Source organism: Aptenodytes patagonicus, chromosome W, assembly GCF_965638725.1.
Source record: "Aptenodytes patagonicus chromosome W, bAptPat1.pri.cur, whole genome shotgun sequence".
NCBI classification, from domain to species: Eukaryota; Metazoa; Chordata; class Aves; order Sphenisciformes; family Spheniscidae; genus Aptenodytes; species Aptenodytes patagonicus.
The window spans coordinates 34,985,024-35,000,841 of record NC_134981.1 but is presented as its reverse complement, the minus strand read 5'-3'; the positions used below and the strand labels follow the sequence as shown (position 1 = coordinate 35,000,841).

The 15,818-nt window shown below is 37.5% G+C and overlaps 1 protein-coding gene across 2 annotated transcripts in view; it reads right to left on the bottom strand.

Annotated features, from left to right (window-relative positions):
* Positions 1-2,549: 2,549 nt before the first annotated feature.
* The window catches only part of LOC143171908 (regulator of G-protein signaling 7-binding protein-like), a 67,840-nt gene continuing 54,571 nt past the window's right edge, over positions 2,550-15,818 (bottom strand). The window contains exon 6 of one of the 2 annotated variants that reach the window (XM_076361087.1): positions 2,550-4,518. In XM_076361087.1, the coding sequence (XP_076217202.1) occupies positions 4,490-4,518 (29 nt within the window). In that variant the 3' untranslated portion in view covers positions 2,550-4,489. Of the gene's footprint in view, positions 4,519-14,537; positions 14,915-15,818 lie in introns of those variants that run through there. The other variant, XM_076361086.1, reaches the window with a different exon arrangement.

Sequence of the window (15,818 nt, the reverse complement as noted above, 5' to 3'; positions counted from 1 at the left end):
GCTTGATTGCAGCACATGTTTTGCATTCATGGATAACCTGGGCTATAGTGTCCATGGTCAAGTCCACCCCTCGATCACGAGCCCATCTGTATGTTGCATCTCTTCCTTGGTGACCTGAGGTGTCACGGGCCCACCGAGCTATAAATAATTCACCCTTATGTTGCCAGTCCAGATCCACCTGAGCCACTTCAACCTTAGCAGCCTGATCCACCTGCTGGCTGTTTTGATGTTCTTCAGTGGCCCGACTCTTGGGTACGTGAGCATCTACGTGATGGACTTTTACAACCAGGTTCTCCACCCGGGCAGCAATATCTTGCCACAATGCGGCAGCCCAGATGGGTTTGCCTCTGCGCTGCCAGTTGCTCTGCTTCCATTGCTGTGACCACCCCCACGGGGCATTTGCCACCATCCATGAGTCAGTACAGAGATAGAGCACTGGCCACTTTTCTCGGTCAGCAATGTCTAAAGCCAGCTGGATGGCCTTTACTTCTGCAAATTGGCTCGATTCACCTTCTCCTTCAGCAGTTTCTACAACTTGTCGCATAGGACTCCATACAGCAGCCCTCCACCTCCGATGCTTTCCCACAAGACGACAGGACCCATCAGTGAACAGGGCATATTGCTTCTCATTTTCTGGCAGTTTATTATACAGTGGGGCCTCCTCAGCACGCGTTACCTCCTCCTCTGGCGATATTCCAAAATCTTTGCCCTCTGGCCAATCCATGATCACTTCCAAGATTCCTGGGCAACTGGGGTTTCCTATTCGAGCCTGTTGTGTGATCAGTGCGACCCACTTCCTCCACGTAGCATCAGTTGCATGATGCGTACAGGGGACCCTCCCTCTGAACATCCAGCCCAGCACCGGCAGTCGGGGTGCCAGGAGGAGCTGTGCTTCAGTGCCGATCACTTCCGAAGCAGCTCGAACCCCTTCATATGCTGCTAATATCTCTTTTTCAGTTGGAGTATAGCGGGCCTCGGATCCTCTGTATCCCCGACTCCAAAACCCTAGGGGTCGACCTCGAGTCTCCCCTGGTGCTTTCTGCCAGAGGCTCCAGGTAGGGCCGTTCTCCCCGGCTGCGGTGTAGAGCATGTTTTTTACATCTTGCCCTGCCCGGACTGGCCCCAGGGCTACTGCATGAACTATCTCCCGTTTAATTTGTTCAAAAGCTTGTCGTTGCTCAGTGCCCCATTTGAAATCGTTCTTCTTTCGGGTCACTTGATAGAGAGGGTTTACAATCAGACTGTAATTTGGAACATGCATTCTCCAAAAACCCACGATGCCTAAGAAAGCTTGTGTTTCCTTTTTGCTAGTTGGTGGAGACATGGCTGTTATTTTGTTGATCGCATCCATTGGGATCTGACGACGTCCATCTTGCCATTTTATTCCTAAAAACTGGATCTCCTGTGCAGGTCCCTTGACCTTACTTTGTTTTATGGCAAATCCGGCCTTCAGCAGGATTTGGACTATTTCCTTCCCTTTCTCAAAAACTTCTCCTGCTGTGTTGCCCCACGTTGGGCGCCAAAAAGGACTGTCGTGGTTTAATTTCAGTCGGCAACTAAGCACCACGCAGCCGCTCGCTCACTCCCCCCCGACACCGGTGGGATGGGGGAGAGAATTGGAAGAGCACAAGTGAGAAAAACTCGTGGGTTGAGATAAAAACAGTTTAATAATTGAAATAAAATGATAATAATAATATGATAATAATAATAATACACAAAACAAGTGATGCACAGTACAATTGCTCACCACCCGCCGACCAATGCCCAGCCAGTCCCCGAGCAGCGGCCCCCCCGGCCAGCTTTCCCCAGTTTATGTCCATGTTTTAAATGTCCATAAAATGGACATTAAAACATAAAATGTTTTAAAAATAAACCTCCCAAGCGGAATATCACCAATCACTGCAGACCACAGCAAAATGCAAAAACCAACACCAATCTTTAACATGTACAGCAGAAAAAAGAGCACGATGCAGATTAGACAAATCAATATCGAGAACAGAGAAACCAACATTGTGACCCACAACTATTAACAGATATAAGTTCCTTAATACACTCCGGTTAATCTGTTATTATCTCAAACCCTTCGTGCCCCACGTTGGGCGCCAAAAAAGGACTGTTGTGGTTTAACCTCAGTCGGCAACTGAACACCACGCAGCCGCTCGCTCACTCCTTCCCCCCCCTGCCCCCAGTGGGATGGGGGAGAGAATTAGAAGAGTAGAAGTGAGAAAAACTCGTGGGTTGAGATAAAAACAGTTTAATAATTGAAATAAAATAACAATAACAATAATAATAATGTAATAATAATAATGATAATACACAAAGCAAGTGATGCACAGTACAATTGCTCACCACCCGCCAACCGATGCCCAGCCAGTCCCCGAGCAGCGGTCCCCCCGGCCAGCTTTCCCCAGTTTATGTACTGAGCATGATGTCACATGGTATGGAATGTCCCTTTGGCCAGTTTTGGTCAGCTGTCCTGGCTGTGCCCCCTCCTAGCTTCTTGTGCACCTCCAGCCTTCTCGAGTCGGTAGAGCATGGAAAACTAAAAAGTCCTTGGCTAGTGTAAGCATTACCTAGCAACAACTAAAACATCGGTGCCTTATCATCAACTTTGTTCTCATCCTAAATCCAAAACACAGCACTGTACCAGCTACTAGGAAGGAAATTAACTCTATCCCTGCCGAAACCAGGATAGTGGTCTATAACAGACTCCCACCATGATATCTGCCTTGTTGGCCTTTCCCCTGATTCTTACCCATAAACACTCAACCCTATCGTCACCATCATATGAAAGTGATGCCAATACAAACAAGGACTGTCATTCCCTTTCAACATATCTCTGTTACAGGATGAAATGCCTATTTTCAGAAAGAAAGACAAAAATAATGCCTATGAGCAGTATATGGGTCAAGATCAAGAAAAGAAATGAAGGCAAGGCATGCCAAGTTGATAGAATAATGAAGAGTCACCAGCCTCGATATGCCTTACAATATGCTCTGGAATGGAAATCAACCTCTATCAATAGGCACCAGGAAACAAAGTAGATACCTGGTGTTTCCTTCAGTCTTGTTTCCCAGATAGCAGAAGAAAAACGTGCCCATCTGCAATTCCCCTACTGTCTGGGGAACAGACTCTGTGCTATAAAATGCACCAAAGGTTAGATTCACTGAATCAAAGCTGAATTAAGCTATTGTTTTACAAATAGCTAAACGAAATACACATTCACAGCACAAAAATTACAGCTTCACCATTCTCTGCAGCATGTGAGACACCATGGAAAACCCTTTAGTTTCTTTCATGATGTAGAGTATATATACTTTTTTTATGTACCTAGAGTAACGGAAAGTTATTTTGAACATGATCAAATAAGTTTGTTGTGGTTTATCCCCAGCCAGCAACTAAGCACCACACAGCCACTCGCTCACTCCCCCCCACAATGGGATGGGGGAGAGGATTGGAAGGGTAAAAGCGAGAAAACTCGTGGGTTCAGATAAAGACAGTTTAATAGGCAAAGCAAAAGCTGTGCGCACAAGCAAAGCAAAACAAGGAATTCATTCACTGTTTCCCATCGGCAGGCAGGTGTTCAGCCATCTCCAGGAAAGCAGGGCTCCATCACGCGTAACAGTTACTTGGGAAGACAAACGCCATCACTCCAAACGTCTCCCCCTTCCTTCTTCTTCCCCCAGCTTTTATTGCTGAGCGTGATGTCATATGGTATTGAATATCCCTTTGGTCAGTTGGGGTCAGCTGTCCCAGCTGTGTCCCCTCCCAACTTCTTGTGTGCCCTCAACCTACTTGCTGGTGGGGTGGTGTGAGAAGCAGAAAAGGCCTTGACTCTGTGTGAGCACTGCTCAGCAGTAACGAAAACATCCCTGTATTATCAACACCGTTTTCAGCACAAATCCACAACACAGCCCCATACTAGCTACTATGAAGAAAATTAACTCTATCCCATCCAAAACCAGCACATTTGTATAACATGTTTTAACTTAATTTGAATACATATCAAACTGGCAGGGGGGTTGAACAACAATGCAATAATCTTTTTCTCTTTAGACTGCTAAAGTTACACTTACATGCTTAGTAGTTTTCATGATGTTTAAAGGCACTTTATCAATATGAAAATACTTGCTATCTTCATGATCTCTTAAACTTCTGAAGTATTTTAGTTGCTACTAGCATCAATTTGCAGCATGAGAAGTGATGTGTACATCACTAACCCTTTAACAATTTAATATCAGTTTTTCTATTTTATCAATATTAACAAATAAAACCACTGCAAACTCTTGTAATATGGTGCCATATACCATTACATGCTCATGCTCCTTTACCATCAAAATTTGTATGAATATTACACCATCACTAATTAAGTTTACATTTTTTAGATTGTTGCATTCAGTAGTGTCAGCTTGTGTAGTTTCCAGGAGTTTTTCCTGACTATTTTCTGCAGGTTAGTCAGGTACTTGTTTTGTTGTATTCTGAGCTCTCTTCAGTGGTCTACGTTGGTTCTTGCGCAGTCTGCAAGGGAGCATAAATGAGGGACAAACAAAAGTGTTAGCCATAGGTACCCAAGATGTGGAACTATAACTAAAAGCTGCATTTTCAGGAGTTCATCTTTTGCAGTTCCTCACATCTTCTCCAGCCAAAAAAGGGAGCAATCTGTATTTATGCAGAGCAGAATGTCAAATATCACAAACCTTTTAACTCAGTTTATTAATAGTGTTTGATTATTCAGTAGTGCCCTGCAGTCTCCACAGTAGAGCCAGCAGTAAAGCTGTTGGAAAGTAGTTCTGACATTGCCATGTCTTGGGGACTCACCTATCTTAACTTGTCAAAATTACTGTGCATCAGAGGCTCTTAGGCAAAACACACACTTGGTGCCTCTTATCGCAATTCCTCTGGCTCAAGGCAGTAATACCCGAGAAGGGCATTAATGGAGACTCTAAGCTGCAAATCATAATAAATAAGAACAAGGATGGATAGAAAAATGTGCCAAAAATGCTTCTATAATAAAAATGCCAGAACAATGAAGCTATTAACGAGAAATTCTAGTATAACAATCATGAAAATGAATTTAGGGGATAAAGAAGAATGCGAGATGAGGTGGTGGTAGCAGAAAGTAAGCAATTGCAGAAGAGGTACAGGAATGAGGAAACCAAAGGGATTAGAGAAATACAAGTACAAGGATGGAAAAGATACAAGCAGTCTAAACCAATGATTATCCAGTACGGTAAAATCCTTTCCTGTCAAGAATATGATATATTGCCATGTTAAAAAATTATTTGAGAAAGAAGATCAGAGGGAAATGTTTGTCTAGAAATGCAAATATTCTTCTAAAATGTTGTGGTTTAAATAACAGCAATAAAGGAGAAAAGTCTATAATAGAAACAGGCTATTTAGTAGAGTTTATTTAAACTCCAGTCATAGTATTCAAAATATGACTAACTATTGTTTACAGTTTTCTGTATAAGCTAAATATTTGTCTCACTGAGAAAGTGTACAGTGAAGAAGAATGATTAATCCTCATTTATCTATATTTTATATAAATATTCCTGAGGCTTTAACTTAGTGTAATAGTTTATAAAATATCCTGGCAGAATTTTGACCATCAGAGCATTAAAAAAAAAAAGAAGTTGAGCTGTAAGAAACAGGCTGTATAATAACTGTATATGAATATTGCCTTAGCATCCCTTCATCCCAGTGTACTTTAAGGCTTTCCTTTGTGAGGAAGCCAAAAGTAGTTATAAGCCACCTTTATGGCTCCCCTATTCCAAACTGCCATGACAATAGTATGCAGTGATATTCTGAAGATATAGTTCACAAACTACAATGTTTATGTATATAGAACTCCTACACTTAATTAAAAAAACCCTATAGCTTATTTTGGGGACAACTCCACTACAGTAATTTGAAATTGAAGACATATGGTCCTAAGACAATGCAAACAAGAACAGCTGATCAACTTCAGCAACCAATTTTTATATGTACATCTATTTCAAAATATTTAATCATAGATTATTTAGTATCCAGCCCAGATCTGAGGAAAGGGGAGTTTCAAGACTGTTTTAAATATAACAGAAATACTACTTTAAGCTATGCTCCGTGCTTGTAGTGTTTATTTTAAACTCCTATTGATTACTCATTTTCCTCTACTGTAAGTCATTTGTCCTCTGACAGAAAGTTCAGCAAAGTCCATAAAAAACAGCTGTTTCTTCAGCCAAACCAAGTGTGAACTACTTTCCAGACTTATGAACCTAATGGAAATTATTTTGGTGGTAGTGGCAACTAAAGTTTTAAACGAAGTTTTGGTGCTCTAGTCTGCAGGAAAATTTAGAGTCAGTTCACTGAGACAATTATGCCTTAACTGATCCTGGACTGTATGCATTCCAAAGGACAACACCAAGGAATACTTTACAGATGTTACATCTCTCTCTTTACTTTATGACTCTTTTTCACTCTTATCTCTCTTTTCTTCGACTTGCAGGGAAAGCATCTATTCCAAAACAGATGACCTGTTATACTCTGAAAAGTATGAGTTTCCTGTGATTTAGGGTTTAATTCTACTTGTTAAGAAAACAGATCAAGTTCAAAATTAATTATTTGATCCAAATAAAACAAACATTAATTTGGCTGAAATATTACACACAAAAAAATGGGAGTCACAGCAATACAATAACAAAAACCCAAAACTTGTAAAAACTAGTGTGGTAAGGATATGTTTTCCTTTTCCATATATGTAAGAAATGTGGGTAAATGGGACTACATGATATATGGAATTCACTGTGCAGCCTTCAGTTTTCCACATTATATTTAGAAAGGAATGGGTTAAACTCTTGACTTGGGCTTATGCAAGGAGTCTGGGGATATTTAAACTTTTAAACCCATGTTTTTTACAAACTTTCAATAATTAAATAAGGTAATCATTGCAGAGAAAAAAATCTATTTTTGAAGACAACAGGAAGCCTCCAATACTGGACACTAATAATGAGCTGTCTCAAATAGGCTTCAGATAATATGTAACAGAAACCTTTTAAAACAAAGTGTAAGAAACTCAGATGCTGATAGGTGTTTCACAGACCTCAGAAATACCTGAGCATATATCTTAAAAACTTTCCTAATACAGCACTTGACTCAATAATTTTATTTCTCTATTTAGCTAACCAGTATATGATGGTTTGCTATAGAAAGGCTAACTTGCCTAACAATTACTACAGGATGCCTAAATTTCCCTTTGAGGTCCTTCCTCAGTTCAGATCAGCTCTCTAGTGAGGTATTGGAATTAAAGAAGTTACTGTGGTTTTAAGTCCAACTTCAGAATAAAAGAAGTAGGGAAGATGAGGAGGATGAAGTTTTCTTTCTATGAGACTAGGTTGCTTGTGCCAGGGACTAGGAATGCAAGGTACTGGAAGGAGGCTGGAAGATTGGGATCTAACAAAAAAAGTCTTTTTGTGGATTTGTACTGATGAGAACTTGCATATTTCTTTCAAAGGAGAAAAAGCAGACTCTTAATCCTTTGAAAGATATAATTTTTTAGATATAAAACCTTGACTTCTTTAAGGAAATCTCTTCTGTTACATTTAAATTCTACTAATTTGCTTTGCCAAACCTTTCCAAATCTCTAAAGTGTTCTGAATCTTAAATAATGCTCTCTTTCTAGAACATCTGCCAGATCCGTTCCATGTGCAATTGCTGTTTCTGCTGTTACCGTATCTTCTCCTGACTGAAAGAGATTAATGATTTGAATCCGGAAAAAAGACGGCCAAAAGAGTGTTGCTCTTGGGATCAGCAACTTTCTCTTCCCCCCTGCCAGCTTTGGAAGTTTTATTACCTTTTCTTCTAAGTTGCAGCACAGAAAAGATTAAAAAGTCTCTTTTCAATGCTGACAATACAAATGATTTCTTTAAATTTTCCTAGATGTCTAAAAAAGAATTTTCCAAGCTAACGCTGGGAATACAGGAGCTAAGTAAATTAAAGGAAGAAAAAGCAGAGGAAGAAACATTTATCTTCTGTTGTGAAATGAGTATATGTGTAGATTACTTTTCATTTGATGGCTAAAAATGAATAAGCTATTCCTAATATAAGTGGGGAAAAAACATCACATGCTTCATGTTATTAAATTTAAGGATGTTTTTGCTCTTTTCTGGATGCTTTAAACAGATCTTTTGTATTTCTAAACAAAGCCTTCATTTACTGAGTTTTTTCCCTCTAAATTTGGTAAGTGCATTGTATTAGGTCTTGTTTCAGTAAACTGTTACTGAAGGAACTCAAAAACAGAAAGAAGAAAATTGGTATTTACTCAGTCTTTGAGGAGGAAGGCATTTTCACTCTAAAGATATTGCTATAGGAATGTTTACAGGAAACTAGAAAAACTTGATTTTTCAATTAGCAAAATGCAAGTTTATAAGGGTATAGTCCTCCCTAAGTATTAGGGGATAAGAAGTAAACAACAGCAAAGAAAGAACACTTAAAAGATAATTTAAGTATACAAACAAATTGGTATTAGCTATCCAGGAATAAATTTAAGCTGAAAATTGGCAGAAACTTTCTATACATCAAAGGACGGAAGTCCCAGAAGAGCAAGAAATACAACTTCCGAAAGGTGGAGCTTGGTACATATAATGGCTCAAACGAAGATGTGGTTGCATGAGACAGCAACAGACTGGACAAATAGAACCAGGTGGTCTTTTGGACTCCAGAATTCCTATTACTACTGACACTTAACTATGTTTAGAAAAAATGGAAGGGATATAAATATCACACCAAGAAGATTTACAGATAATAGGAAATAAAGTGAAGTCTCAAGTACTAGTGAGGAGGAAGGGATAATAAAAGTACACCTGAAGAGGTCAGAACAACAGCAGACAATTATCAGTCTGAGGATCAGCCTAAAAACTGAAGAAGGGAATGGTAAATCTGAAGGAAGCTTAGCTGTGACACAGGTTTAAAAAGTAGCTGCACAAAAAGCCTAGGCCTACATCCTTAGAGTTGTCACATTACAGAGAGGGGAAATCAGGCTTACATAGATAATAAGGAATCTCACCTTTACACTGACATGACACCAGTAGGCATTTTAAAAAGATGATGGATCCTGCAGACTACGCCAAGTGTTATGAGCGAAAAGCAGGTGCAGATCTCTCAGGGACGAGGCACAACACTCAGCAAGTGAAAGCTTTGGCTTTAATGAAAGCGTAGCGTTACCACAGTGGGAGCCCCGGGACACCGATGCTGATCAAATGGGGACCCGACGCAGTGCATCACTGTGCATTTATTCTTGAAATGGGATAAAAGTTTATTATCTTTTTCCCATTTTTCTGACACAGATTTTCTAAGTTGAACTTCAAATCAAGATAAAAGTAGAATTTAAAGTTGTATTTTTAAACTTTCCTTACGATGGCATGATGTGCTGGTTTTGGCTGGGGTAGAGTTAATTTTCTTTATAGTAGCTTGTATGGTGCTGTGTTTTAGATTTGTGACCACAACAGTCCTTTTTGGTGCCCTACCTGGGGCTCAAAGGATTTGAGATAACAACAGATGTGATTGGATATACAACTAATATCACACCTAGTTCTGGGTGAACACCACCAATGTTATTAAATCTAAACTCGAAAAGCCCAAAGAGCAGTAATACAATAGCGCAGAAGTCCCAAACAGCCATATGTGAAGCACTTCAACGAAGAAGCCTGTTCCTGGCTAGGCCAATGACAGCTCTGTGATTCTGCCTATAAAGAAGCACTTACGTAAGTTATGGAAGTAATATCTACATAGAGGCAGTTGCTGAAAGACTGGCACTGAAGAGTGGCAGACAAAAGCTGAAACAAAGGATGGTATGACCTGCAGAATGAATACTAATAGCATGTGAGGTTTCCAGTTCCACTCCTTCTCCAGCCTGTGGTGAGCTTGCCAACATACATGCCGTCTTCAGCTTTTTTGCCTCGCAACACGCAAGTCTGACAAGGCCCCTAACTTCAATCACCTATTCCTGTTGCATTTTCCCTAATCATGCTAAGTTTGTTACAGCCTCATCAATGTTGTGAAGGCTACCCACACCTCATAATGTGTGCTACTTTCCTTATTAACTGGATATTTCTCTTCCACAAAAAATGCATTTGTAATAGTTTTTATTTTAAACCTTTTTCATGCTCACACAAAATAGTGTTCCATATCAGTCTAAAAGGACATCAGAGTGGCAGTGAGGTTGGTTAGTAATATATCTGTTCTCATTCTTTCTGTGATCCGAGGAAAATGTAAACATGGTGGAACAGTGACATGATCTGGGCTGGATAAAAAAAGACTATCACACCTGAATTGTTTCTATTCCATGCAAGAGAAGATCTGATCTCAGATATCAAAGATGATACATTATATTACATGTGTTTGGGTTTTTTTAAAACTGAAATAGCTAGCCAAATTCTGTATCTAGCTGGTTGTCTTGATTAGAAGAAAAGAATGCTAGAAAAGAAAATCTTTATTAAGATATTAAAATTTTATTTATTAAATCCTAGGGTTTTGGAACACAGAAATACTCAAATGGCAGAAAACTTCTTTGCCACACCAACCAGCATTTACATTAAATGTTATGATTCCTCTTCCACTAAGAACAGAAATTTTGAACAAGTCATCAGTAGACATGATTTCTGCAGTCTTTTTTTTAATAGAAGGTGTTAAAAGGTTTCATCTATAGGGAATCAGATGGTAGCCTTCCTTAGAAATTACAAAAACCCCATGAATTAGCAGGAACTTTATTCAGAGATACCTCTCAATTCTCCAATACCCAGTTGTCTTCTTTCGGAAGTTGTATGAAAGGGTCAAGTGGAAAGACCTTCCTTCAATCACAGAAATGCTTAAATTGTAATATAGAAATTAAATATGGGAAAGCAGCAATAAGGATTATAGTATCATTTACTAAGAACTATGGGGTTTTTTGTGTTGTGGCTACCTATTACCATCCACTTGCACTGAAAGAAGAGTATTCATCTGGGGTTTTTTGCGCAAAAGCTGATGAGGAGGTTAAAAGTATTGAGAAATAATATAGCAGACTTAAAATTAGATTTTGTTCTTGGGAGATGATACAACATTAGAAATCTGTTATATTTGATAGTTCTTCACTAGAAAGTAGTGCAGCATTAGGACAGGTTGCCCAGGGAAGCTGTGGAATTTCCATCTTTGGAGGTTTTCAGGACTCAGCTAGAAAAAGCCAGTTGAAGTGGGAGGACAGACTAGGTGATTAGGCTAGATTAGATTTTGTTCTTGGGAGATGACACAACATTAGAAAACTTTACACTGTACATAGATAACTGACTTTTTAGACAGGCATTTTGTATAATGTGAAATATCTGTGAAAAGAAGAAAGGTACTACAAGTGAATGGTGGTTATAAAGAATTTGGGATTGCTCTGAAAAGCAGGAGCTGCACAAAGTTTTAATAAAAAAGAGTTGGTGGAAATTGGCATATTTGGTGGGTACAGAAATTGCGCTTCTTGTTTCTTACCCTGCAGAAGAGTTGTGGTGCCTTTATCCTATTGCATCTTCAACTAAAATGTTCAAACCCCATTAAGGATTTAGAAAGCAAGTACTATTTTCCCCAGTATTTTCCCTAAATTGCTTGTTTCCGTGCATTCAGACATTTATCAATGTAAAGTTGTCTTTTTTTTATAATACTTGGAAAATAAGCAAATAGAATGGTTCTATATCATCTCAAAGTGATTTGTATATCGTTTTGTTGTGGGAACTTCTTAACTTTGATTGCACATTGCCCTATTCCATTAAACTAAAATGTAGTAATATCATTAATATTTATTCTTCTTGGACCTACATGATGTTCTGGGGCTTAAAATTTTTGTTTGTTTTTTTTCCTTTTGAATTTTAGTGAAAGATAATCCTCTGCATTCATAACTAAGCCAATTTATCCCTTAACACCTCTTCAATTCAGATACTTACCAGGCCTTGGTTCATGGCCACTATCTATTAAAAGATAACTGGAGGACATTCCATTCACCCTTGATCACCAATATTCCTTAAGTGGTCATAAAGCTTGGGAATTAAGACATGTGTCCATTAGGATTAGTAAAAGGTATAATAAATACAAGAGGCTTGAGAAAAGCTGCAAAATTGGTTAGAACTATCGAAAAGGCTTCAAAATGAGTAAAGCCTGAAATTTTAGTAGTCTTTAGTTCAGGAAGAAGAGACACAACTAGTTTCCAGAATAACAAAAGGTACAAGGATGTGCATATTACTGTACACTTTAAAACAGTGCAAACAAAAAGGACTTAGAACCATTAAAGACAACATACGTAAATCTGTTTCCATCACAGGATGTGCTAAAGTTGTGCAACTCATTGTGATGAGATATGATTGATGTCAAGAGCTTTGCATAATTAATTAACATGTATACATTTGTCTCATTAATGTGTATTCCATCGCAATAGATGCGATAAAAATATAGAGATATGAACTGTCATGTAACTTGGCATGTTAACTTCCATGTGATGATATGTGGTCAGGTACTGCACTAGACACACTTACTGCTTTAATCTGTCCATCTTCCTTTGAAAATAGTTGTTAAAAAAAGATATCACACTGACCTGATACAGCAATTTCTGTGTGTACCAATATAACAAGATTTTAAAGAATTAACACAGTATGCTTGTGTGAAAGATGTATAAAGGCTATTTTCTTTCTCCCTTTCTCTCTCGTAGCATTGCTGCGTATACAGTCTTGTGTTCATACACTTTTTTTGGCATTAATGTCCACAGGATTAATAAAATAGTATCAGCCTGGCTTTTTAACTTACGATGAACCAAAATTAATTGGTCAATTGTAATTACAGATCATCTCCTCAGACAATATTTTTTAATAGCCATTAGACATCAGGAGTTGTTTTTCCAAAGTTTTAACAGTTGCAAAACCTGTTGTATTTCTGGGGATGGAATCATAGAGCAAGTCTATCGGTTTGTAGACTTTTAATGAAAACGTCAGTGCTGCCATCTTTTAGACATTCTTTAACAACTTATTATGGAAAACTAGGATCTGATTAACAAGGACATTGTTCATGAGGGATGTGGGGAAAATGTCAAAGAATTAATTTTGAAAAAACTTCCTGCTGTGGACTTTGATTCCATTCTTCTTAGAAATGCATTCATGCTCACAAGTACAGACTGTTTTGTGAGTGTATAGTGGTCTCCCTGTGTTAAATGCTGTGTACTTTGAAGAATAGTTTGTGACTTGAAATCTTATAACACATTACAGTTACATTTTTCTGTGCTATTTAAAGAATATTACTGTGCTTGCAGCTATATGCTCTTTTAGTATTTAGTCATGCATTCCTCAGATGGAATTAATTTTGCTTATGGAAACACAATTTCCATGAGGGCATTTTAGATGTATTTGTCCTCATTGCATTTCAAGTATTTATTTGGGGGCCTGATTATTCAAAAATATATTTTCTGTCTGGGTGTTTCCTGTGACAAGAAAACAATACCTCCTTACCCACCACTAAACCCTCATACGGTAAGAAGGAATTTGGTTCCTGTTGACATGCTGGGTCATGGTGGAGTGGCAGAAGGGCTCATGGTCACCTTCCTCATATATTACTGACTACAAGGGTATGGTGACCTGCTCTATGCAGCAGTTACAGATTGTTATGGGTTTCATAGCATTGCAGTCTAGCACAAGTTTAGTTGTGGTGCCTTGCCTATCATCCTGAAATATCAGTACAATGAGTCTGACCTATTCATATCTATTGCTGCTACTAGCTGTCATTTTAGCAATTATATATTCATCATAATTTTTTGTCTGTCTTTGTAAACATACATCTTGAAATGGAAAAATTACCAAAACTTTTTGTAGTACTCTGACAACAAAATTAGAAAAAAAGATATATTCTGGCAATATAACTAGAAACAAGACAACATTTAATTTAAATAAAAAACTTTATTAACAATGTAAAACATTTAATATCTTACAGTCTGAGATAATTCTGGCATGCCCTATAAGTTAATACTTAGTGATATGCAGACATCATGCTATAAATTCTTTTGGAAACAAAATGGGTTGGTGTTGTTTTTTACGTTGTTTATTTTAATACACCTTCTTTTAATAAATTATTTATTTTTTCCAAAAGCTTGTAGAGATACTATTGGCTTAAAAGGAAATCTGTTACTTCTATGCACTGTACAGTATGTAGATATTATGATTTCTCTGCATTTACAAGTTCTAAGTATTTTCATATATGATTTGTGTATTATAAATTAAGATATTTTTCTATGAAGCTTTTAAATTGAGATATAGTGGAAGACTAAATATGAATGAGTGCACAAAAAGCAACTGGAAATTTTGTGCAAATTTTGTTACAATATTGTTTAAATGTTTTAGAACTATAATACTTTTTCTGTTAAATAGTTTTCTATGCTTAAAGACTTAGAATATGATCTAGTATTTTAATACGATACTAATAAGAGTACTATACTATGCACAAACTTTTAGCTGTAGTTCAAACAATAAAAAAAACTTAAAAATTATCTATTATCCATAATTCATGTGTCTTTTCTCTGAGTGGTTGAAAGTAAGCATGCAAAACATACTTTAAAAAGTTTTAAAAACATTCTTAGTTATGCTAGATCTATTCCACAGCTGGTTCTTGACCACCATAACTTTAGACTATTAAAACCCTTATTTTGAAAAGAAGGACAGAGCAGAAGAGAAAAAGCAATAGGCTAGTGTAGAAAATATACTTTATAATCAAAAGTAGCAATATTTATCTTTTCAATGGTCAAATCATAGTGGTTTAATCAAAGTTATTTTCTTGGTGTTTCTGCACCTAATCTTCTAACTTGAGACAAGACAACACAGTCCAAAGAATCTTCGCTTCTGTCTTCGTACTAATGGGTAAGGAGTCAAGTTTAGGAGGCTGCTATCATCTGTGATGGAAAAACCCACATTTTAATACAGCATGTACACATGCATACACACAAAAGATTTTATATCATTTATGTGTCCTAACAGCACCTACAAGATCAAGTAGTAGATCCCATTGTTCTATGTATAGAGCAAATAATAAACTGATTTTTGTATATAAGAGTCTTAAAATGCTAATTATCAGGATCTCCATGATAATGCAATAGAAATTTTGGCAAGAAGAATACCAGTTCAATGATGAAACCTAAAGGAAATTACACCTTCAGTACTGGGAGGCCTAAGTCAAAATATTCCTGCATGGATGAATAATATTAGGGTCCCAAATAAAACCTAAAGATAAGTAGTTTGAGATCTTGAAGACATGCAAGTTCGGAAACATTGATCCTAAGATTAAATTCTGGCTTAATTTAAAGATGAAAAAAAATATTACTGAGTGGTCATTTGTGCACATCAGTGAGAATTTCCATTTAAAACTCCAACATTGGAACATCTTGGCACATCGAGACTAAAAGCACTTGTCTGGGAAAGTTAGCACAATATGCTCACCCTGTTTCTGGTTAGCTTTCTACCTTGTATATTAACTCCTTTTAAATTCATACAAAATTTATATATTATTGCCTATACTTATGTTAACTCATGCACTGTCAGCGAACTATCTAAAAAAAATCTTTATAATTTACTTTGAATTTGAGCCATCTTCAGGCATAGTTTCAGGCTAAGAACTATGCCTCATTATGTTCCTATTCTTGTTATATCAGGGATCTAGTTTTGATTGTAGGCTCTAGACACTACTGCAATACAAATACTTAACTATAAGAACATAGGTAAGAGTTCTGAATTTCTTAGCATAGTAACTTTCCTGCTGTCACTTAAGAGAATTCCATACAAAAAATCAGGTCTGTGAGC